This window comes from Cydia amplana, chromosome 2, assembly GCF_948474715.1.
Source record: "Cydia amplana chromosome 2, ilCydAmpl1.1, whole genome shotgun sequence".
Taxonomy (NCBI): domain Eukaryota; kingdom Metazoa; phylum Arthropoda; class Insecta; order Lepidoptera; family Tortricidae; genus Cydia; species Cydia amplana.
The window spans coordinates 1,659,851-1,684,730 of NC_086070.1; the positions used below are offsets into that span (position 1 = coordinate 1,659,851).

At 39.3% G+C, this 24,880-nt stretch overlaps 2 protein-coding genes and 2 non-coding genes across 5 annotated transcripts; 3 read left to right on the top strand and 1 right to left on the bottom strand.

Annotated features, from left to right (window-relative positions):
• Nucleotides 1-1,440: 1,440 nt before the first annotated feature.
• Nucleotides 1,441-1,633, bottom strand: LOC134662243 (U2 spliceosomal RNA). The gene has a single exon (XR_010098045.1). It is a non-coding gene; the product is annotated as a U2 spliceosomal RNA (small nuclear RNA).
• Nucleotides 1,634-4,648: 3,015 nt separating this feature from the next.
• Nucleotides 4,649-5,410, top strand: LOC134662093 (uncharacterized). Its single transcript, XM_063518364.1, has one exon. It carries the CDS (start codon nucleotides 4,767-4,769, stop codon nucleotides 5,331-5,333), a length of 567 nt encoding a protein of 188 aa, XP_063374434.1. The 5' UTR covers nucleotides 4,649-4,766; the 3' UTR covers nucleotides 5,334-5,410.
• Nucleotides 5,411-8,244: 2,834 nt separating this feature from the next.
• LOC134662016 (FK506-binding protein 59) lies at nucleotides 8,245-19,792 on the top strand. Of its 2 annotated transcripts, none has more exons than XM_063518257.1 (10): nucleotides 8,245-8,526; nucleotides 9,758-9,900; nucleotides 10,464-10,584; nucleotides 11,919-12,101; nucleotides 13,640-13,686; nucleotides 13,869-14,034; nucleotides 15,247-15,419; nucleotides 16,658-16,756; nucleotides 17,943-18,053; nucleotides 19,608-19,792. In XM_063518257.1, the coding sequence occupies exons 1-10, from the start codon at nucleotides 8,325-8,327 to the stop codon at nucleotides 19,782-19,784; spliced, it is 1,422 nt and encodes a 473-aa protein (XP_063374327.1). In that variant the 5' UTR covers nucleotides 8,245-8,324; the 3' UTR covers nucleotides 19,785-19,792. The 2 variants fall into 2 exon arrangements, with proteins under 2 accessions (XP_063374327.1, XP_063374328.1); XM_063518258.1 differs by having other exon boundaries at nucleotides 17,943-18,060; nucleotides 19,608-19,734.
• A 3,664-nt stretch (nucleotides 19,793-23,456) lies between these two features.
• On the top strand, nucleotides 23,457-23,649 carry LOC134662244 (U2 spliceosomal RNA). Its single transcript, XR_010098046.1, has one exon. It is a non-coding gene; the product is annotated as a U2 spliceosomal RNA (small nuclear RNA).
• Nucleotides 23,650-24,880: the final 1,231 nt, after the last annotated feature.

A 24,880-nucleotide genomic window follows, 5' to 3' on the forward strand; every position in this document is an offset into this window, starting at 1 on the left:
CCCCATGTAGCGAAGGCAGAGTGACACCAGATCCTAAAAGCATTGTCTTTTTAAACTCCGCTTGACTGTATTTAAAATAAATTAATTCCTGAAGAAAGGCCAGGTCAAGAGCACGCTTTGATCTCGGACTGTCTAGAACACAAAATGACTAGTGTAATATTATTTTGCCTATATCTCTTTTAGTCTACATCGCAAACGGTCTAGAACACAAAATGACCACATATAGGTAGGTTAGGTTCGTTAGGTATCTTCAAATGGCCGAGGGCCAAACCGCACAGAAATAGTCGTCGACATCGCTAACGTAAAGATAAACCGACGAAATGTAGGTAAATAAAGGTCTAAATAATTAGTCATTTTGTGTTCTAGACCGTTTGCGATGTAGACTAAAAGGGATATAGGCAAAATATTACACTAGTCATTTTGTGTTCTAGACAGTCCGAGACCAACCCAAGAGCACCCTATACCGGCGAGCGTGTATGAGGAATGTTATGAAAGTAACGGAAGCGAAAGAGGTATGTCAGGATCGTAACAAGTGGAAATCCGTGGTCTCTGCCTACCCCTCCGGGAGAAAGGCGTATTTATGTAAAATAAATTATTTTACACCTTGCATGAAATAAAGCACCAGAAGATTAATATAGAAACGTTTATATTTTAAAACTCATATAAAACTATAAAGAGTAGGTAATTTGATTGTGACGTCATATGCTAGTCTTTCATATAAATTACATACTAGCATCGTTTTGAAAGAGAAACTGATTTGACTAGTAGTCAAATACCCTATTTCGCTGGTAAGTATGTTAAAGTAAGAGCGTACCTTGACATTGTATTTGTCAGCGAGAGACAGTACGGGGAGCACAGTGGTATGTGAAATACGGATCTGGCCTGTGTAGAAATACCTGCAACAACATATTACATTTAGAGAAACATACACAGCAATTACGTTCACAACATTTGTGGGGAAGTTACTCAAATTCAAATGCTAATTTTCTCCGCAAAGGGGTCTTCTATAAGTAAATCTCTAAATTCTAAAATAATAATCATCAATTAAGTACATACATTATACAGGGAGCTTCCTGTAACAGGAGCAATAAATTAAACTGTAGGCTGTACTCCTCAAACTGACCAACATTTGTTCAGCAACCTTTGAAAATAACTCATGTTTTGATTTTTATTACACTTTAAAGTTTATTCTAAGACGCAATGTATTGCAAATTTTGTTATGTTTAAAGCGTGACAAGCAACGTCAAACACACTGATGTCAGCATACATTGAAGGCAATATTTATTTTGTATGAAAAAGAGGAAGTCTAAAGAATTCATAATTTTTAAAAGTAGCTGAACAAATGTTGGTCAATTTGAGGAATACAGCCTTTAGTTTAATTTATTGCTCCTGTTACAGGAAGCACCCTGTATTATACCTCATAATCAGCATTTTAATAGTATTATGTGGGCCAATCCCGGCGGCACTGCAATGCCGGGCCGACCCGTGACGGGAGTGGAGCGAGCCCCGAACATCCCGTCGGTTTACAAAAATCAGTTTAATATACTGGTCCCTCAGTGAGGGAACTTTCAGATATTAAGCTGAAAAGAACAGATACTACACTTTGATCTTAGCCAAAAGGCCGAGAAGCGATACCTGCTATTTACAAACCAAGAGACCGCATTGATTCAGGAAAAATCTTAACACCGCGATGTAGCTTTACTATGGCGCCGGTACAGCGACATCTATCGGGGAATTTGAAAACAACTTATGCGCAGCGTAGTACTCGCGATATCTTCACCCCATTATAGTAAACGCCGCAGCTGCTCAATAATAATAACTACTAATAAATATGTCCATGTATATTTCTAGAAATATAATTATTCAGAAAAACTTACTTAAGAAAGTGTGGAAAGACGGCCGAGGCCTGAGGTGTCTCCTGAAGCACTATGCGACTCTCACGCCACTCGCTCCACTCGCGGTTCATCAGCATCACCTGGAACCATTAACAATGAAGTCAGCTGCAGACAAGTCTGAGAGGAACAAGGATTTGACACTTCATGACAGACACTACATTTGTATGAAAAAGAGAAACCCTAAAGACTTCAGCATTTTTAAAAGTTTTTGAACAAACATTTTATTGTTTAAGGAGTACAATCTATGTTTTAATTATTTGCTTATTTATATATCAGGTGTAAATGTGTAGGTACAATCAAGTTCAATACATCTTTACAAGCCAAGAAGTTTTGTAAATATATTTTTGTAAAATATGTTGGTTTGGATGCTGGTGCATTGACCATGCAATAAAATTACGTTTTCGACTACAAGTACATGCGGCCGACACCAATTTTGGTGTCTAGCCATAGTAGTTGCCGCCGCGCACCGCTACGGAACAGACGCCTGCTCGCGCTTGCGCCACCTAGCGGTCTTATCTGTCGTAATAGACGCGTTTTGTTAGAGTGAACCTTCTGTACCTAGTACTATTATTTATTCTGTGCTATGGCACATTGCACACTGCATCCAATTCGCAGGTCACTGGTGCGCCCACCAACCAGCATCAGGTTGCTCATCAGCTGCTTAGCATACAGGGTCGCTATCAGGAGCTGGACAAATACGGTTGGCAACAGTTAAAGGGTTGCATAGATGGCGCCATCATAGCTTGCCCCTTTTTCTATGAGATTTGACTTACAGGGCATCCAGAGCATTAATAAAACAAAAATTTGACACAATTCTATGGATTGACAGGGCAAGCTATGATGGCGCCATCTGCTAAACACTTCGACCGGCCAACCCCATTGGCTACATACCTGGAACACCTCACTGCTGGCGCAGAGTATGAGCCGGTGTGCTGGGTAAGCTACTCCTCCAACCTCCAGCACCAGGTCGCTCATCAGCTGCTCGGCATACAGGGTCGCAATCTTGAGCAGCACGCTGGAAGAATTGTCCACCTGGAAAAATGGGTTTTTATATAATCAAGTTTAAAAAAATATATTTTTGATATGGTTTTGGGTCTATTCCAAAGTTTTGTTTGGCGTTGGGAAATGGGGTGTAGAATCTGGATACTTAATTTGTAGCAATCAGTAATTTCCATTATTATTTTTGAAACATTGCATTTGTTTCTGTCAAGTTTTTATGCTATAGGTCAGTGGTAGGCAAAGTATGGCCCGCGGGACAGCTCCGGCCCGCGAATGGATTTTATCCGGCCCGCCGCCGGTCCTATGAAATAATTAATATATGGCATTGGCCCACGATTCAAAAATAAATCGCAAAACAAAATAAATTTTGGCTACAATTTTGTCCCTCCACTTAAATTTCCTATACTTTCTGGCCCCCTATGAAGAAAGTTTGCCCACCACTGCTATAGGTGATGGCAACTATATGCATTGCATCTTTGTGTAAAATCATCCAAGCAGAAATGGGCAGTATTGTTAAATTAAAATATATTAAGTTTTTAATCAACTAAATTAAAGACCATTTTTATAGAGAGGAAATATGTTGCTATTGTTGATATAATCTATCTATATCCTTAATATTTTCAGAGAATGATAATAAGAAACGGATTACATATAGTGTGTCAAAGGTCTGTTTGATTTCAAACATAGACAAAGAGAATCATACTATCTTTGTCTAACACTAGTACTAGCACCCAAAAGAAAAGGATGAGTATAGTTTTTTTTTGTTCCTATTTACTGACAAGATTTGGTTGTCCCAGTATATCTAGATATACGACTAACAACACAGATAAGCTATCTATGAAACGTAAAATGTAATTAACGTAACCAAATGTTTTCATTTACGAGTATTTAAAGGAAATAGCATTAGGGAAACTGTATTTTGAAACAACCATTAGATACCTCAGATGCTGTAATCAACTTACATTGAGAAACATAAAATTACCTCGAGATCTTCATTCTTCTCACTTTCTTCAGACTCTTTTTCCGCGCTCGTGGACGGGTTCTGGCGGTCCACTGTGAGGAAACTCATTTTGGCTTTCGCACTATATCATGAAATTGTTAAAATTTTGATCTCCTTTCACTGTAATCATTTAGGATTTAATTTATGGAATAATTCAGCTCAGCTCAGCTCAAACAAATGTCATGAAATGTCAATGCTAAGGCGTTCTTAAAAATATACATAACTGCAAGCATGTATTGCTTCAGTTCCAAACAACAATAAGAAAGATTGAAGATTCTATCGTGATAGATAGAGTTTATGCGGAAAGGGAAGAGTCGTGAAATGTATTGAGCCCCATATATTCCACGACTCTTCTCTTTCTGAACAGACTCTGTATTTAACAAAATTAAACAGAATTTCGCCTTTTTGTGAGTCTCAGATATATTTAAGCACATATAAAAACACCTCAATGTTTTTTTTTATTGGCAAGGCAAGGCAATGGTACATGGTACAAAAATTTTCAAACAATACAAAACAATATGAAATCTGGAAATTTAAATACTTTAAAAATAATTTACTATATTAAATTTTCAAAGTAGCTTATTGTTAAAAAACGAACGTTATCATCATCATATATTATAATCGTAAATACCGTCATCGGCATCATTATTTACGTGGAGTGAAGTGAACGAAACGCATTATCTTATCACGTTTTGATTTTTTATTTTTTCTGATTTGTTTGACACTTGATTTGACACTGGCATAGCAAGTAAAGCCGGGATATTTATTATTTTAATTACACTAAAAATTTACAATAAAATCCACATATTTGCTTAGCAAGAACATGTTACTGGTTCCTTCGCCAATAATAAAACCATAAAGTGTACGTAATCATGGGTTTAAGGAAGAAAAAGAACATAATTACCTTAACAATTTGTATGGTAATTAGTTTTATTCTTTACCAACTATATTTCTTTCTATCCATTACTTCGGCTGGTAGTGGTGACAGAGTGATTCCAGTTCACGTCGCGGACATAGAAAACGTAGTGCACGTGCGGGCAGAATCTGATAAATACATAAATGACCATGGAGTCATAAAAGGCGTGCTTTACTACACAATGCCGCAGTATAGGCCCGATGCGAAAGGGGAGTTTAAATGTTTGAAATCAGATGAGTATATTCCATTTGAGCAAGTGAATGATGACTACTGTGACTGTGAAGACTCCAGTGATGAACCTAGTACTAATGCCTGCGTAAATGGGACATTTTACTGTGATAGCCAGAGCAGTAATAAGAGGGTTGCTCCTAATACTGTCCCTTCCAGTAAAGTGAACGACGGAATTTGCGACTGCTGTGATGGCTCAGATGAGTGGTTACGGGAAAACGATGTCAAATTACTTAGTCAAGCCAATAAAAGACATTACAGATATTATGGCAGCAAATGCCTTAATCAATGTTGATTACTTAACTACTTATGTTTGTGTATATTTCGTTTTTAGCTTTGTACAACTGAAGCCTCTATATGTCAGCTATTCCAATAATATGACAGTTAGGTTAGGTATTTGATTTTCATAGATACTTTTTGAGATTCTTTTAGTTTATTGTGTTTCATTCGTTATGACAATATTTTTTTAAATATTGGTAGTATTTGAGGATTGGTGTATTTTGAGTTTAGTGTTGCATGCACAGGAAAGTTATTGTAGCATTAAAAGAATAATGCAAGTTAAGTATTAGTACATAATTAATGGGCGGACGACGGATGCAATATACGTCAAAATCATGTCAAACGAATGTAATTAAATTTGGTTTAAATAAGACAACATGATTTTGACGTATATTGCATCTGTCGTCTGCCCATTATACATAATGTAAACTATACATGGTCATGCTATGTCAATATTGTCAATAAATTGTATTTGTATTTGGATGAATTATCATTTAAGATACTCCATGTTCACTAGATATCAAGTATAATAAATACTAATATGTAAATTGTTTAGAATGTTGCCTGTGTGTTTGTTACTTCAGACAAGCAAGCCAACACTTTTACAATCTTACATTAATTTTACAAAAAATACCATTTGTAAAAGTTTTTATTTTATGCACTTATGCAGCAGACAACATTGTTTGCACTTTTTGTATGTAAAATTTACATTTTCTTGGGTGTAAATGTTTTTATTTAGAATGTAGGATCAGATATCATGTGTTTAATATCTGAGATAGATTAATTTAAAAGTCCACATGTATATGAACCAGGGATGTTGCGAACATCCGCATCCGCATCCGCAACCGCGGAACATCCGCATTATTTTCAACATCCGCATCCGCATCCGCATAAAATCGATGCGGAGCTTATGCGGATGCGGATGTCGAACAAGTCGGTACAGGAACGTCTTAGCGGCAGCGTAAGTGCTAGGTAATTTCGTCATTACCTATAACGAAATCGTCTAGATCCAGAAAAGCCGGCGAAGTTACTGTTTATTAAATATAACGCACCTATATTCTTGCTCAAATACTAAACGTTTGGTTATTTTTAATAAAAAAATACTAAAAATTTAATATTTGACGTTTTCTAAGTACCTAATCTTGACATCCGCATCCGCATCCGCATCCGCGGATGTGAGCCTTTAAAAATCCGCATCCGCATCCGCATCCGCGGATGTCAAAAAATCTGCATCCGCAACATCCCTGATATGAACCAAAAATTGTCTGGAAAGTTTTGGTATTGTTAAAGAAAATAAGTATGTATCTTAAAAATTAATTCACCCATTTATTTTGCTGTTCTCAGAATATGTCTGTGGCTTTGTCCTGTTTCTTATACTTTTTTTATGGAGTAATGACAAAAGTAAATGCAGACATTTTTCTAAAGATGGTCATTTAAAAGAATTTGTACCTTTGTTTCATTGTTTGTAAAATATCTTAAAATGAAAGAACTCTGAATTGATGTACTATCTTGATCTATTATCATCAATCATAGATAAAAAATACTTACTACATCCTTACAGTAAAATTTGTGCTTAATCTTGTTCATAATTATAAGTACCTAGAGAGTTTTACTTTTTACTGTAACTATCATATTTTGTTGCATAATAATTGAGTTCCTTAGTAAATTGAAGTGGATTTGATCTCTTTTCCAAAAGTTTACATTTTAATTAATTTTTTGGGATTTTTACTTTTTGTTTCAATATTTTTTCAACAGTAAGATATTAAAAGACTGAAGTGTAATATTTAGTTAATACACAATTTTGAATTTTTCAATTGTTTTACTCCTATCCTATGTAAGTAGTTGTAATGATGACCAATGCATACACCCAGTACTTATGTGATAAAATGAGGGTACAAGCAAGAGGCCTGAAGAGAGCAAAAACCCCAAAAACTTTTGTCTTGATTAAGCTTTGGATTCCTCCGAAAACGGTGCCGTCATATGACGGCCATCATATAGCGGCAGCAAAAGACGGCCGTCTTTACGGTGGCGACATGTGGAAAGTACCACGGCGTCATAACACACCGTTATCCACCAAGGTCAAAGCGGCAAATTTGAAAAATGTAGGCGCGATGGGATAACGTCCCATAGAAAATTTGAATTTCGCGCCTTTTCCTACTGACAAGATTTGCTTGATCATCTATAATTTCCTACTTGGAGGATGAAATATCATCAGAAGAGGAAAATAATCGTAGTACGGAATCATTTATTCAAATCTCGTGTCATTTATTCAAAATGGCGTCACCGCTATCTAATAAAACGTTCACGAAACTATCGACAAGGTCATGACGGCCGTCATCTTACGTTACGTTGACAATCAACGTAACGTAACGCCGTCTAGGAAACCGCGCCATCTTGTTTACATAGACAACGTTCTAGAGTCAGACCAAGAAAAGTCTGCAGCGGATTTGACAGCCCTCGCAGTGCCAGTGTTATTTTAAACGTCAAACTACTATGAAATTATGACGTGTAAATAACACTTGCACTGCGTGGGCTATCAAATCCGCTGCAGACTTTTCTTGGTCTGACTTTAGTGACGTCAGTCAACGCTATATAGCGGCCGTAATATGACGGCACCGTTTTCGGAGGAATCCAAAGCTTTACCTACACAACTTTCAATTTGGCTGTCCACACTGTATAATAGATTCTAATTAATGTAAAATATGTTCGTGAATATTTTTTTTTTATTCTTTGCATTTGAATTCCATGCAGCTCTGCCTAAAACGGAACGTATTACAGACGAATTTTCTTTCTCTCTCTCTTACACGCGATATCTGCGCTTAGAAAGAGATAGCCATAATCAATGACGTCTAGAAAATTCTGTCTACTTTTGACAGTTCAGTTCATAATTCATATAGATTCGACCGGCGTGCTGCGCGCATTGCTTTGCTTGTATTCCGGTTGTGATTCGGCGCTAAGAGCGTTCTTTGCTTTAACTTCTATATAAATAATTAAATATACACCAATCATGACTGTAGACGAAGGAGTAGACATCAGCAAGGCGGGCGACCGCGGTGTTCTGAAGAGGATAATTCAGGAGGGCCAAGGCACTGATACACCCAACGCGGGTTGTCAGGTCACTGTCCACTACACCGGGACGCTTCTAGACGGCACCAAGTTCGATTCCAGCAAGGACAGGAACGATCCCTTCGAGTTCCAGCTGGGGAAAGGTAAAATATCACTCTTTGATCAAGTTCACCACCACGTGAAATAACTGGCGTTATCAAGTCAACATTCGAATTAAAACGCAAGAATAACGCTTTTACCTCACAGTTCAGTATCTATTAATTTCAAAATTGATTTTGACTAGCTTTAATAACTATTTTACATTTAAAGCCAGGCATATCACTCAAATGTTATAAAATCATAGTTCCCAAATGATTTTGATTATTGTCATGATTGTCATGAATTTATTATGTGTAATTTATTCTCCATTGAAGTGTGCACTGATATTTTTATGCTAATGACCCTGAAAATGGATTGAATATGGAACATTGGGTCAGCAAGTCAACATTTACATCTCAAAACCCATTTATTTTGTAGCTGGGGTATTATAGTCAAAGGCAATACGGTAGACAATACATGAATAGGATGTTATGTAGATAATGTAGATTATTTTGCATTCGGAGATATTGCAACATGGATTGAATCAAAGCAAGTATTACTTATAATAATATTATTATTATTTCTTTGTCAAGCTAAACGTAATTATAATAGAAACAGGTAATAAAGTATAGTATGAATTATCCGAGATGATTTTTTCGGGCTCGGGCCCTAGTCTATTAAACAAAAAGTATTGTTTCCTTTATGCAGTGCTTACACCTGTTTACTGCTAATAGACCCTACACGGGAACAAAAACAAACCCGTTTAAAAAGCAAATTTATCATTCTATTTATATGGTTCAAATTCATGAAACAACCCATTTGGAGCCCACACCAAACCCACGTTTTCTTATCTCCAAAGAAAAGACCACCCTGAATGTTCTCAGAATGAGCTGTCACATAAATTTGAACCTTAATACTATCACGATAGTTGCTTTTTAAACGACATGGTTACTTTGGCACGTGCTGAAGACCGCTCTTAAAAGAAACAAAGGCTTTTGTTTAACAGATTAGTGCTCCAGCCCGAAAAAATCATCTGAGATAATTCATACTATACTATAGTTTTATTTTATTTTTGTACCAAAAACTGTCAAAAAAGGTTAAAAAAGGTCAATAAATTATATAGTTCTAATGTAACTGATAAAACAACGCAACCGAATTGTGTTTGGGGTTTTTAGAACTGTCTCGATGCTTATTGTTGAAAGTTGGTAGAAAGAAAAGTACAGTCAGCAATACTGAAATTTTTGCCAAAAACTTATTTATTTTAAATGTTACATTTGCATTATTTTTGGTCAACAGGCCAGGTTATAAAGGCATGGGACATAGGCGTGGCCACAATGAAAAAGGGGGAGGTGTGTGTGCTGACCTGCGCTCCGGAGTATGCCTACGGAGCCTCCGGCAGCCCGCCCAAGATCCCACCTAATGCTACTCTACAATTTGAGGTGAATTTATGGCAGGCGTTCTAAAAGTGGATATATCGGAGTGGCAAAGGTGTTCACAAAATCTGAACACGCACTCTAACGCCGTGACAATAGAGGCGTATTCAGATATTTTGTGAGCACCTTGGCCGCTCCGATATATATGATGGCGACTGTACATAAACCCCCAGGGATTCCGGGATCATAAAGCGGTTTCATAGGTGACAAGTATCTATAACCAGCACCCCTAGCACATGATTGGCGCGACAGTATCTCGTGGCGAGATAGACTACCCGTCTTTTTCTAACTATGTTAATAAAAGAGGGACGGTAGTCTTATATCGCCGCGAGATACTGTCGCGCCAATCATGTGCTAGCCCGGCAGACTTTGTTAAATATTTTACTCCCTGTGGTTCGAATTTATCTGAGAAATTGATTAGGGGTTCTCGGGTAAATAAAACCCTGTTTTACCGTGTTTCTCAAAGTTTCTACAATCCTGGGGCGTGTAAGACAAAGATAGTATGATTCTCTCTGTCTATGTTTGAAATGAGACAGTCCTTTGACAAACTATAATTCGACACATTTCAGATTGAAATGATCGATTGGAAAGTGGAGGACCTGAGCCCCAACAAGAACAAGGGCATTCTGCGCCACATCATCGAGCAGGGCGAAGGCTTCGACAACCCTAATGACGGAGCCCTGGTCACAGGTAACCACAGACAAGACATCCTCCAGACTGAGCATAGTAGCGCTACCTCCTCTGCCACAAATATACAGTAGTTTTACTCCATTTTCGAGTCGAAGTGTCTTTGTGTGACGTCCGTGTCTTTGAACGGACCAATCACGACACGGGACTCGCTCACCTCGTCCCCCGAACCCCAGTATTTTTGGCAGCATCGGTTTCATGAAATAATTGCTCTAAACTTCGTTTAGAGGATTCCTAGTCTATGCAGGTAACTTAACCTTAAAAGTAAAAATGCTATTTGTATTTGACGACTGAAGCCGCGGTCCTGGGTTCGAATCCCGGTAAGGGCATTTATTTATTTTAATAAAATTTAAATTAAAAAGTCCCAAAATGTTACAATGCTCCATATGCTCATAAGATCGATGAAATAATGCCTATTTGAAAATTAAGGGTAAAAACTTGGTTCTCAATGTTCCGAACACGCACATCATGCGGTTTCAGTGGTTCTATCGATATGTATAGTTCTCATTGATAATGAAACCATAATCAGTCATTTTATCACCAAAGTCGACCATATTGCAGCACTGAACAGTTTGTCATCGACGTGATCGTTAAAGAGTTTAGTTAAAGAGTTGCTAAATTTTATTTCACAGGCAGGGTCACAAACACAACCCACTAGGCCATGCCGGTCCGGTCCGGGGTGTATTTGTATTGCAAATTTTAATTTAATACAATTTATGTTTAAAATCACACTTTCTCTTTCTTAGGACAATGCTCCCATTTCATTGTAACTTCTAACAATGTTTCAGTGTCATGTGACGGAAACATGATATCTACTCCCACGTATTACGTTACTTTAGAATGTAATTCAGAAGCATAAAACGTCTCTACGATTATTTTATTACATGTTGCATTTTAGATGTATTCAGATTCTCAACTTGACATATTTTTGATAAAATACACGCACATGGAGCATTCAGCATAAGGACCCTTTAGGCATGGAACACCCCAAATATAAAATGTTAGTAGTTAGTGCTTGACAACATCCTATTATTCCTACCGCATAATAGGTTTATATGAATACCTCCTTTGTACCGCATTAAGATAAAGATAAAGATAAGATAAAAGATAGTTTATTCAAGTAGGCATAATTACAATGCGCTTATGAACGTCAAATAAAGCTAGGTAGACCGGCTCCAACCCTACACCTCTGCCCCGAGAAGATTTAAATCCCCCCTCAATTGGAGGAGGGTATCCCATTATGGGACCGGCAACAAACTCGGCGGGACACATCTTTTCAAAAATAATTATATCTTATTCGTTTGACTCAAGATGTTTAACAAACATTACCATTCCAGTTGAGCTCGAAGGCAAGCTACTTCCCGACGGCAAAGTGTTCGACACACGCACACTCACGTTCCCGCTGGGAGAGGGCGCTGACAGCAACGTCTGCGAGGGCGTCGAGAGGGCGCTGGAGAAGTTCCTGAAGGGAGAGAAATCCAGGATCACCATACAGCCTAAATACGCCTTCAAGTCTGAAGGTATGTATCAGGGATGTTGCGAACATCCGCATCCGCAACCGCGGAACTTCCGCATTATTTTTAACATCCACATCTGCATCCGCATTAAATAGATGCGGAGCTTATGCGGATGCGGATGTCGGACAAGTCGGTACAGGAACGTCTTAGCGGCGGCGTAAGTGCTAGGTAATTTCGTCATTACCTATAACGAAATCGTCGAGATCCAGAAAAGTCGGCCAAGTTACTGTTTATAAAATGTAACGCACCCATATTCTTGCTCAAATACTAAACGTTTCGTTTTTTTTAAATAAAAAATACTAAAAATGTAATCTTTGACGTTTTCTAAGTACCTAATCTTGACATCCGCATCCGCGGATGTGAGCCTTTAAATATCCGCATCCGCGGATGTCAAAAAATCTGCATCCGCAACATCCCTGGTATGTATAAAAGAAGACTAGGACAGCCAGGGTGAAGGCATTTAGGGGCGTTGGGTAAGTTCCTGAAGGGAGATAGATCCAGGCTCACCATACAGCCTAAATACGCCTTCAAGTCTTCAAGCCTTCAAGGGTATGTATAGATTAGAAGACTAGGTCAGCCAGGATAAGGGCATCCAGGGGCGTTGGGGATGTTCCTGGAGAGAAGTCCCAGCTCAGTATACAGCCTAAATACGCCTTCAAGTCTGAGGGTATGTATAGATTAGAAGATTAGGTCAGCCAGGATAAGGGCATCCAGGGGCGTTGGGGATGTTCCTGGAGAGAAGTCCCAGCTCAGTATACAGCCTAAATACGCCTTCAAGTCTGAAGGTATGTATAGAGAAGACTCTAGGACAGCCAGGATGTGGGCATCCAGGGGCGTTGGGGATGTTCCTGGAGAGAAGTCCAGGCTCACCATACAGCCTAAATATGCCTTCAAGTTTAATATGTTTTCAAGTAGGCGCGCTGTACGAATCGTCGATGATCCCAAACTCACAAGCGGTATTGAACCTTTAAGTCTGAGGAGAGACCTTGCCTCCTTATGTGTGTTCTACCGCTTGTACAATGGGCTGTGCTCTGAAGAATTGTTTGACATGATGCCAACGGCAGCTTTCTACCTAACCTAACCGCACCGCTCGCCATCGGCAGGGTGTTCATCCACACACCCTAGAACCTAAATGGTCGCGTACTGTGCGGTTTAAGAGGAATTTCCTCCCGCGGACGCTCCGGCTGTGGAATGAGCTCCCTTCCGAGGTTTTCAAAAAAGGAGTGTACAGGTTTTTAAAAAAAGGTCGGCAACGCGCATGTAACACCTCTGGAGTTGCAGGCGTCCATAGGCTACGGTGACTGCTTACCATCAGGCGGCCCGTATGCTTGTTTGGCCACCTATGTGGTATAAAAAAAAAAGTTCAGACTTGAAGGCGACCTTCAGAGGATACCTTCAGAGGTATGTATAGATTAGAAGACTAGTACAGCCAGGGTGAAGGCATCCAGGGGCGCTGGGGAAGTTTCTGAAGGGAGAGAGGTCCCGGCTCACCATACAGACCAAATATTGTTGATTTCTGACCACCAAAGTTTTGTTTCCAGGCAACACTGAACTAGGCGTGCCAGCCAACACTGCCGTAGAATACGTCGTAAAGCTGACCAACTTCGAGAAATCCAAGGAGTCATGGTCCATGGACGGAGCGGAGAAGCTCGAGCAAGCCAAGATCTACAAGGAGAAGGGAACCAACTACTTCAAGGCGGGCAAGCACCAGCTGGCTATCAAGATGTACAAGAGGGTGATCTCGTTACTAGATGGTGAGTATAGTTATAGATAAAGTTGATCAACTTCGAGAAAGCCAAGGAGTCATGGTCCATGGACGGAGCGGAGAAGCTCGAGCAAGCCAAGATCTACAAGGAGAAGGGAACCAACTACTTCAAGGCGGGCAAGCACCAGCTGGCTATCAAGATGTACAAGAGGGTGGTCTCGTTACTAGATGGTGAGTATAGTTATAGATAAAGTTGATCAACTTTGAGAAAGCCAAGGAATCCTGATCCAGATGGAGAGGCTCGAATAAAACGTGAAACGTTCATTCGTCCATGTAGTATATAATTATAAGACTCACAAATCAACTAGCGATTCCTCGCAGTTATGATTATGAGTTATGACTAACTTATGATTCCTCGCAGTGACGGCGTTGCCGAAGTTAGGCCTCGAGCAGCGTGTCGGCGGCACGCTGAAATTAAACAATCTTGACGTGTCTATTTACTGAAAAACACTTTTGAAAAATAAGTCACGGCAAATAGACTCTGTGCGGAAAGAGAAGAGTCATGGAATGTATGGGGCCCAATAGCAAAGACTCTATGTAACAATTATGAATCATATACGATTATTTACATTCTTTAAATTCTTTTGCTTTCAAAAATAATAGTTACCGATTTTTAAAGAGCGTTTTTCAATTAAAAGACGCGTCAAGATAGCGCAGTCTTTTTCTAATGCTAAAAAAACTAACTATACAAGGAGAAGGGAACCAACTACTTCAAGGCGGGCAAGCACCAGCTGGCTATTAAGATGTACATGTATGTTTAGTCATGTATGAGCACTGCCAGAATATTGTCGCGCCAAGCACCTTAGCCTGCGTGTCTACACGTATTACAACAAATTAAATTATTTTCAGAAAATAATTTAATTTAAATAGAAATAGTGGTGGCCAGGGGGCGCCATAAGTCTTCAGTCAGAAGTGCGTGTGCTTGAAAACCCGGTGGCAACAGGCACCTGCCGCGATAGCAGAGGACGCTGGTTCGTTTCCAGCCTGGGGCACTGGAGGTCTGGGTCACTTTTTCTTAGTATATGACACTAATTTCTGCGTGTCTACGCCGAGGCAAATACACACACTGATGTATTACACATTTACACACCCGCTTGGCCCACCCTCACAAGGTAGTCCGTTCTGTGTAGATTTTTTGTCTTCACTTTATGCCTGATAGTCTAAAAGTAATATCATCATCATCATATCAGCCTTTTATCGCCCACTGCTGAGCATAGGCCTCTCTTCGAGTACGCCACTTATCCCGGTCCTGAGCCAATCTCATCCAGAAGTGACCCGCAATCTTCCGAATATTAAAACTTAAATGTAACATGCAACCAAGATATCAGGCCGAGTCACCCACCAAAAAGCCATCATATTTCAAAGTCTGTATTACACTTTCAGACGTCCCCGAAGACAACAGCGTGGAAGACAAAGACAAGGAGCTAGCCAAAGATCTCCTGCTCTCCTCCCACCTGAACCTAGCGCTGGTGTACCTGAAGGTGTCTCCGCCGCACCACTTCGAGAGCAGAGACCACGCCACCAAGGCGCTGACCTTCGACACAAGCAACGTCAAGGTGAGTAAATAGTACCTTCACAACCCTCAAGATTATTTTCCAACTTGAACCTTTTTTAGGGTTCCGTAGCCAAATGGCAAAAAACGGAACCCTTATAGATTCATCATGTCTGTCTGTCTGTCTGTCTGTCCGTGTATGTCACAGTCACTTTTCTCCGAAACTATAAGAACTATACTGTTGAAACTTGGTAAGTAGATGTATTCTGTGAACCGCATTAAGATTTTCACACAAAAATAGAAAAAAAACAATAAATTTTTGGGGTTCCCTATACTTACAACTGAAACTCAAAATTTTTTTTTTCATCAAACCTATACGTGTGGGGTATCTATGGATAGGTCTTCAAAAATGATATTGAGGTTTCTAATATCATTTTTTTCTAAACTGAATAGTTTGCGCGAGAGACACTTCCAAAGTGGTAAAATGTGTCCCCCCCCGCCTGTAACTTCTAAAATAACAGAATGATAAAAATAAAAAAAATATATGATGTACATTACCGTGTAAACTTCCACCGAAAATTGGTTTGAACGAGATCTAGTAAGTAGTTTTTTTTTAATACGTCATAAATCGCCTAAATACGGAACCCTTCATGGGCGAGTCCGACTCGCACTTGGCCGCTTTTTTATGTGATAGTCAGTAAACGAGCAGACGAGCTGCCTGATGGGAAGCGGTCATCGTTGCCCATGGATATAAGCAACATCACAGGAGCTACTTAAGCGTTGCCGACCCTTGAGGACCCTAAATACCCGCTTTTTGAAGAATCCCATGTCGTAGTGCAAAGGAAATACCTCAGAACGCAACTCATTCCAAATTCTACACTTTGTGAACCTATCGACATTTTGGAATCTTTCGCTTGCTCGGGTATTAGCATGACGGGTTTAACAATAACTTTGCCCCATTGTAGGACAATAGTACATTGTGCCTTAAGGGCGGTAAGAAGGGGATTGTTAATGAGGGTCCATTAATGTCTCGAGTTTTTCAAGTCTTCGAAAGTCATATTTTTATACCTACTAACCTATAAGGTTCAAGGTGCTACCTATAGTACCTTTTCAGTTCGATGTAATTTAAACCATGTTCAGTTGGAACAGAGTCGCTTTTGCTTTGTTTAGTTCAATTTTCAAACAACGCAAAATCAACTCTTATTTCCTACAGTTTAGGTTCAAATTTCAGTGGCAAATTTTGGATTTTTCGTTTGTATGGCTGGGCCTTAGGAGGCTAATAATTAGTTTGGATGTGTGTAGGGTCTGTTCCGGAGGGGGCAGGCGCTGCTGGGGCTGGGCGAGGCCGAGCAGGCGCTCCAAGACTTCCAGAAAGTTGTAGAAGCCGAGCCGCAGAACAAGGTATGTTACAGACTTCGCTTTTTGAAGCGTTTCCAACAGTCAGCCAGCTGCAGAGACAGTTGACCCTCCCCGCAAATAAATTTCTATGTAGGGGTGATGGGGGGGGGGGTCAGTTATCTCTGCAGCAGTATGTAACTATGTTTGTACGGGTCAAATCTTGCAAGTTAAATTTGACCCACTTCCCGGTCTCCAATGAAGCAAAATTTGCATGCATATTAAGTCGGGTGACAATGCAATATTATGGTGCCATCGAGCTGATCTGATGATGGAGACAGGAGGTGGCCATAGGAACTCTGTGATAAAACAACGCAATCTGTGTTTGGGGCTTTTAGAATTGGCTCGATGAGTATTAGTTGCCTGTGGAAAGAAAAGTACAGTCGGCAATAAAAGCTTGTATCAAAAATTTAATTTTTGCCAAAAATTTATTTTTCTCAAACATGCAATGAAATGTCGTCGCTCCGGGCGTTATATCAGGCTTCGAAGTATCACGTTTAGGGCGGAGCAACTCCAGAGAACTGTAAAGGAATTTCATACGAAATTGAAGGCCTAGGCCGGGAAGTAATTTTTTTTAAAATTCTAATGTAAACATGGGGTCTGTGTCCATGAACAGGCTAAACAGCAGAATTATATATATTTTTTTTATTGAATGAATGGTTATCGGACCAAAATATCCGTGTTAACGCCTGTTATACACGAACGTTCTGATATTAAGAATACGAATCTGTATGATTCAATGTGTTGATGAATAAATTTAAAATTTTGTCTATACGTAAGTCACCAGAGACCATAGACAATATTTAAAATTCTCTGCATTTATTTTGTTTATAGAAATTGAGATTCTTATTATCAGATTGTGTATAATGGCCCTAATAAGGTCTATTCGAACACTACACACGCGAAATACGAACGACTTCCGTAAAAAATACAATTATGGCGAGATTGGAAGGAAAATTAAAAAAACTTTTGTTGTGAAGTTGGATTTTTATTATAAAGATTATAAATTTGTTTTTTTTAGTGGTGTATTTTTTTATTTCATTGCATGTTTGAGAAAAGCACTATACATGCCTAGCCATGAAAAGGTCTTGCCGGCTTCGTATCACTATCCGGCTATACCTACTCACCCGGCAAGCCCTTCTTTCCCGGCGTCTGCAGTAATGTACTATATGTATATTATTTTTGATTGCAGGCCGCCGCCAACCAGATAGTGGTGTGCAAGCAGGCGATACAGAAGCAGAAACAGAAAGAGAAGACACTGTACGCCAACATGTTCGACAAGTTCGCCAAGCACGACACGGAGGTAACAGGTCCGCGCTCTTACTGACTTACAATAGTTATAGTTACAATAATCATCCGCCATCTATTACACTTCACGTATCATTTCACTATCACCAAAGATAATTTAGTATAGAGGCGATTGTCAAAGTAAATTTTTCAGTAACCGTAAATTTACTGCCATCTTTCGACACAGGATTAAAACTTTTAGAACGCCATTTGACCATAGAGAAAAAAATAGATTGCTCACTCCATACATCAGTTTTGGTACCAAAAAGACTATTAATTTCAGTGTCTACATCTAGCATCGAGTAGCGGAACTATCAGTACTGCTACTTGACAATAGTTGTAGCACCTACCGGAAAGTCTTATGTTGTTGAGCATACTTACTATATTTCTCTATGATTTGACTTTGATCCTTGTTATTTCACTGATATGTCGTAAAATTGTTAAATATCAAACGGTGTCGCCATCTACACGAGTATAGGCCAAAGGTATGGCGCCATCTTTTGACCATATTTTTTTCTTGTTTTCGGAGGCACGTTTTTTTTGTGTAAATTAATTGTAATTTATTATCATCACGATTATTGACATTGGGTTAAGAAATGTACTAATAGTTTAAGAAATGTTCCCTGAAAATAAAAAAAGCGACGTTTGTAAATTATGATCTGGATCTGTGCTTAAATTTAGTTTTAGGTACCAGTTATGGGGTTTAGGATAAGATTCAGGTACAGGTACCACTAGCGACATCTGTTGTTATAAGATTGTACTACTACAGTTCCGCCGCTCGTCGCTAGGTGGCGCTAGTAGGACCCTACTTTCATGATGTTTTTAATTATCAGAGTCGGACAAAGTTAACTTTGTACAAGGCTTCGGTAATGACAAATTTTCAATCAATCTTGAAACTTGAAAATGGGGACGTCTAAGTTCTTAAAGTAGCTTAAACTCTAGTTTCGTTATTATTTTAGTGTGATTTGTCACGTTTCTCTGTATTTTAAACCGACTTCCAAATCTCAAAAGGAGGAGGTTATCAATTCGGTTGTATGTTTTTTTTTAGAATGTTTGTTACTTCATATCTCCGTCACTACTGGACAGATTTTGAAATAGTTATTTGTACAACAAGAGATCAAAGTTTGATATTTCTTCGAGTGCTTATTTTGAGTCCCGTGCAAGCGAAAGATTCTATACTAGATTCACGAGCGTAGCGAGTGAATCTAATTTAGAATCTTGAGCGTAGTAAGGGACTCAAAAGCGCACGAGATGTAAATAACTTTGATCTCGTGTGGTTCACAACACTTTTCACCTCAGCAGTGAGAACATATTAGAGAACCCGAAAAATGTATTCCATCTTCATCACTTACCTATTCACTCATGTTTTCTTAAGATACCAACAATTTAGTTTTCACCTCAGCAGCTCGAACAAGGGTACTTTGCTACTTAAAAACAGTGAGCAAAATGCGATTTTGCTCATTTTGTCTCACTCAGTGAGCAAAATGCGATTTTGCTCACTGTTTTTAAGTAGCAAAGTACCCTTGTTCGAGCTGCTGAGGTGAAAATTGTTTTTTTGTGTGCGTTTCAGCTGGAGAAGATAAGAGCTAAAGCGGAGGTGGACGTGATCGGGGACGCGGTGGGCGAGTGGGGCGCGGGGGAGGGGGAGTGGGCGGCGGGGCTGCGCGCGCGCGCGCCCACACACTTCGAGCGAGAGAACCCCAACATACTCATGCTAGACAAGGACGGACAGTTCCAGAACATGTAGACTCCACGTGGCATAAAGCTTTGGATTCCTCCGAAAACGGCGCCGTCATATTACGGCCGCTAGATAGCGTTGACTGACGTCACTAGAACGTTGTCTATGTAAACACGATGGCGCGGTTACCTAGACGGCGTTACGTTACGTTGATTGTCAACGTAACGTAAGATGACGGCCGTCATGACGGTGTCGATAGTTTCGTGAACGTTTTATTAGATAGCGGTGACGCCATTTTGAATAAATGACACGAGATTTGAATAAATGATTCCGTACTACGATTATTTTCCTCTTCTGATGATATTTAATCCTCCAAGTAAATTATAGATGATGAAGCAAATCTTGTCAGTAGGAAAAGGCGCGAAATTCAAATTTTCTATGGGACGTTATCCCATCGCGCCTACATTTTTCAAATTTGCCGCTTTGAGCTTGGTGGCTGACGGTGTGTTATGACGCCGTGGTACTTTCCACATGTCGCCACCGTAAAGACGGCCGTCTTTTGCGGCCGCTATATGACGGCCGTCATATGACGGCACCGTTTTCGGAGGAATCCAAAGCTTAAGGGTCACACGAGGGTCGCTATACTTTCATTTTGTTCCTGAACGCTTTGGGACAGTCGGCTGTAGAAAAAGGTACCCCCGCTACGTAGAAATTTGTATGCGGGGGTGGTACCTTTTCTCTGCGGCTGACTGTCCTACATATTTAATTTACGCGTCTGAAAAGCCTTATGCGGCTCCAGAGATCATTGAAACGAGAGTCTGACCGTCCAATAATAACGTAAGACATAAAAGACAGATTTCTTACTCTACCGAGCACTTCTAATTCAGATTGAATAGAGCCATAGAGCTTTCCTCTACTTAAAAAAAACTATGTGTGACCCGCCCGTTTAATATTTTAAGTCAAATATGGTGATATGGCTATAATAATATAACCGATTGGTGAATCTATCTTTTAAATCTTGTGCTATAAGAGCACCGAGACTGGCAGCCATATTCGAACTTTAACATACGTCAAATATTAGATATAGAAACGATATGGATCGAATATGTCAGCGTCCAAAGTGACGTTTTTATTTAAAGAAACGTCACTTTTGGCACTAACATATCAGACCCATCTCGTTTCTATATCTAATATTTAACATATCTTAAAGTTCGAATATGGCTGTATATCTCGAATCACCAATAATATTCCTCGCAGTTTCCCTTAACCTCGTATTATCTGGTTTTAAAAGCAACTTTATATGTATGTCGATAAGACTCACTTTTCTAAACTAGCTGATAGGGGGTACGGAAGCAATGTGCGTGTTTATATAAGGTTCTTTATAAGTATAGCACCACCGTTTACCACGAGCATGGGTACAGAAATAACAGATACTTCACTAAATCCAAATAGCAGGCAGTGTGTGAAATGCCTAATCATCTGTAAAAATGTGTTTGTTATTTCTCAATCTCGCTTTTTGATCTCTGCACCAAAAGGTTATTTGTGTACTATAATAAAATAGGTGTCTTCAGTAGTTTGGATCATTCCTGAGTGTTGGTGTGTTCCACTCGCTAGGGTTTTTGGTGTTTAAACTAGGTCTCATCCATTGGCTACGTAACCTGATAGATTAGGCTATGTAACGAATTGGGTATAGCCATAGGCACAGAATAAATAATAGTACTAGGTACAGAAGACTCATTCTTTAACAAAACGCGTCTGTTACGATCAGCACAGATATGGTCGCTAGGTGGCGACAGCGTCACGCGCGGCTTATGGCTAGCCACCAAAATTGGTGTGGAACGGATGTACTTTTAGCTACCTGTAGCAAAGCGACGAAATCGCGGAGTGAGCCACGCCTGGTATAGGCTCACGCGTGTGTGTAAAGGCAGTGGGGAGACACTCCTGACTTCGAGCAAACTCGGCCCCGCTCGGCTCAGCCATAGAGAAAAAAATACATAGAGTGCTCACTCCATACATCAGTTTTAGTACCAAAAAGACTATTAGCATCGAGTAGCGGAACTATCAGTACTGCTACTTGACAATAGATGTAGCACCGACCGGAAAGTCTTATGCTGTTGAGATAAGACTTTCCGGTGGGTGCTACATCTATTGTCAAGTAGCAGTACTGATAGTTCCGCTACTCGATGCTAGATGTAGACACTAAAAATTAATAGTCTAACTGATGTATGGAGTGAGCACTCTTGTCTTTATTTCTCTATGGCTCAGCATTGCTCCAAGCAATTAGGGTTGACACAACTTGACGTCCCTTTGCGTGCACGACCACAGATAAGATAATGGCTTGAATTTTGACAACCCTAGATAGCCGAAAGGGATGGAGCCATAAGTTAGAAAGAGATATGATTCGACCCTGAATCGCTGTCAAGTTCGGTTTTGTAGGAAGTGTCCTTTCTGCAGTACAATTACTTATTCTGTGGTAAAGGCTCAGCTAGACGGCGCGAGATCGCGCATGCGAGTTTCGTTACATTGCCGATTTTTACAATAAATACCATCGATCGCTGAAATGCTTTCAGAATTATGTAATGTTGTATCATTTTGTTGCGTAGCCAACGGACGGAGGCCCCTGTAAACCTGTCATCAGGTTTAGTTGTATTGTACATTGCTAATTGTATATTTTCGTGGATCGAATTTACGTTAATAAAGTGTTCAATAAGTTAACTGTGTTTCTGTATTTAGTAATGTATTTTTTCTACTCCCGTACTTTTATTTGTCATTTAAAGGGTCGTGCACACACCTTTAAAACCATACCTTATAGTTGTCAAGACAAGGCTTTAGTCTATTCCCCAAAAAAGAATTTGTGCACGCAGTATCTTTTTGGCGATTTTACGATACTTCGTGTAATGACCACTTAAAAAATATTGAATGAAATACAGTGTTGCCAACCTTATTTTAAATGTCATCTTTGACAAATAAGTGAACCATAGACATGTTTTTTTTTAATATCGTACATTAATTCATTCTTTTCCCGCCCGTACCCTCCATTTTTGCTACTTCTTGAATTAAAAATATTTGTTAAATTTACAATTTTATTTCAAAGTAAGTGCTTGGTCGTAGAAAAAGTATTGTATACAACGTTGTTTAACTGAGTCAAAAAATACTCGTGGCGTCTTTATTAACAATTTTCGGCTTCGCCTCAAATTGTTACTCATGCCACTCGCCTTTTTTGACCTCTCTTAAACAACGGTTGCATAAAATACTATAACATTATCGCTACATTGGCTTGATATAAAGTCATTACATTTAGTGCCCCCCAGGGGCGAAAATTTAAGTTTTAAATTATATCTCTTATATTTCTATATCAAGGCAGTGTTGTTGACGTTGGACGTTCCTAAGGCTGGTATTCCACCTGTCCAATGTCATTGTGTCTCACTCTCTCATTAAGAAAAATGTGAGACAAAATACACATTGGACAAAGAAACATGTGGACATGTGGAATATACCCTTCCGCTATACACATAAGAATATTTTAATTCTCGTAGTTCGTTGAGACTACGAATAGATCACATTTCTACTTTCATTTCATACTTACTAGAGTTCGTAATGGGTGTTGAAAAAATCTTTGTGCGGTGTTGAGTTTCCGAATTCACCGCTAGATGTCGCTGTACCGTCGCCATAGTAAAGCTACATCGCGGTGTTAAGATTTTTCCTGAATCAATGGCGTCTCTCGTCTTGTAAATAGCAGGTATCGCTTCTCGGCCTTTTGGCTAAGATCAAAGTGTAGTATCTGTTCTTTTCAGCTTAATATCTGAAAGTTCCCTCACTGAGGGACCAGTATATTAAACTGATTTTTGTAAACCGACGGGATGTTCGGGGCTCGCTCCACTCCCGTCACGGGTCGGCCCGGCATTGCAGTGCCGCCGGGATTGGCCCACATAATACTATAAAATTCGCAATAGTCTAAGAGCTTCATGTATAAAGAGGGAGGTAATGTGTCATATTATGACGCCAATATCTGTCCATCATGTGTATTGCGTCTCACATTTTGCTTAATGAGAGAGTGAGACGCAAACATTGGGCAAAGAAATTGGACAGGTGGTGGTATACCATCCTCAAAGGAAACATGATACATAGACTCGTCCTAACACTACATGTTTTAGTTGAATTATACATTAATGACATAATGACCTATGGATAGTAAGTATGTAGTACTTAACACTACATAATTTTAACTCTCAACTATTTATTTTCCTATGTAAGTTACGGGGGGATTATAAAAAAAAGAACAAAATATGCAAATAAAAATATTTATTTCGCAATATCAACGCCAATCGCAACACAAGTTTCACTAGCGATTATAACATTATACTTTTAAAACAATACGTAATTTCATCATACATATCCATATACCTATGTATAAGTGGTCTCACAAATACAAAACCGAATACAGAGCCTTTCTACGTAACTAACATGAGCATAAAATATAACCGTAAATTTAAGTTATTCGAAATAAAATTCTAAGATCGTTTTTAATATTTGGCCCTAATATAATATAAAATGGAAGCGCTACATCTAAAACAGCTATAAAATGCGGACCACTGCACCGAAAATAATAGGTTACTACGCAAAAGCTTGTAACTTGTAATACAAGTGGAAGTCCCTTTCAAGCAAAAGCTGTCAAAAAGTGACATCCGCTTGTATTACAAGTTACAAGCTTTTGAGAAACGGGCCCAAGGGACCGGTAACCTTTTTCATCAGCAAACACGGTGCCGATCCTAGTTGACGTTCATTCTTAGAAAATAAAATGTCCAGGATAAAAAAGGCCCTTGAAAAATCTTTCGGAATCCGCTTTTAAGTTTGATTAATCCTGGAGTTCGCCTAAGCTAACTGTGCAGACTTTAACGGAACAATTGTAATACAAGTTAGCGTTACTACTTATATGATAAATAATACCGCGACGAAAGGATAAAACGATAGTTTTTTAGTGCATTTTAACCGAACTTAGACCAAACTAATGATCTGGCCGACTAATCGGCCATCCGAGCGCCGATTAGTCGGCTAGTCGGCCAAATCAATAGTCGGTACATCACTAATAATAAGAGTATTTTCAATACTATTTGTCACAGCAGTATAGCACATGATTATACATAATATATAATCTACTCTAGGTA

What these genes read in the sequence shown, in the direction of transcription:
- LOC134662093 (XM_063518364.1), top strand. Translation starts at nt 4,767, where the DNA reads ATGGGTTTAAGGAAGAAAAAGAACATAATTACCTTAACAATTTGTATG.
- LOC134662016 (XM_063518257.1), top strand. Translation starts at nt 8,325, where the DNA reads ATGACTGTAGACGAAGGAGTAGACATCAGCAAGGCGGGCGACCGCGGT. An exon ending in ATGCTACTCTACAATTTGAG is followed by an intron (nt 9,901 to 10,463) that starts GTGAATTTATGG and finishes GACACATTTCAG; the next exon opens with ATTGAAATGATCGATTGGAA. An exon ending in GGTGGTCTCGTTACTAGATG is followed by an intron (nt 14,035 to 15,246) that starts GTGAGTATAGTT and finishes TTACACTTTCAG; the next exon opens with ACGTCCCCGAAGACAACAGC.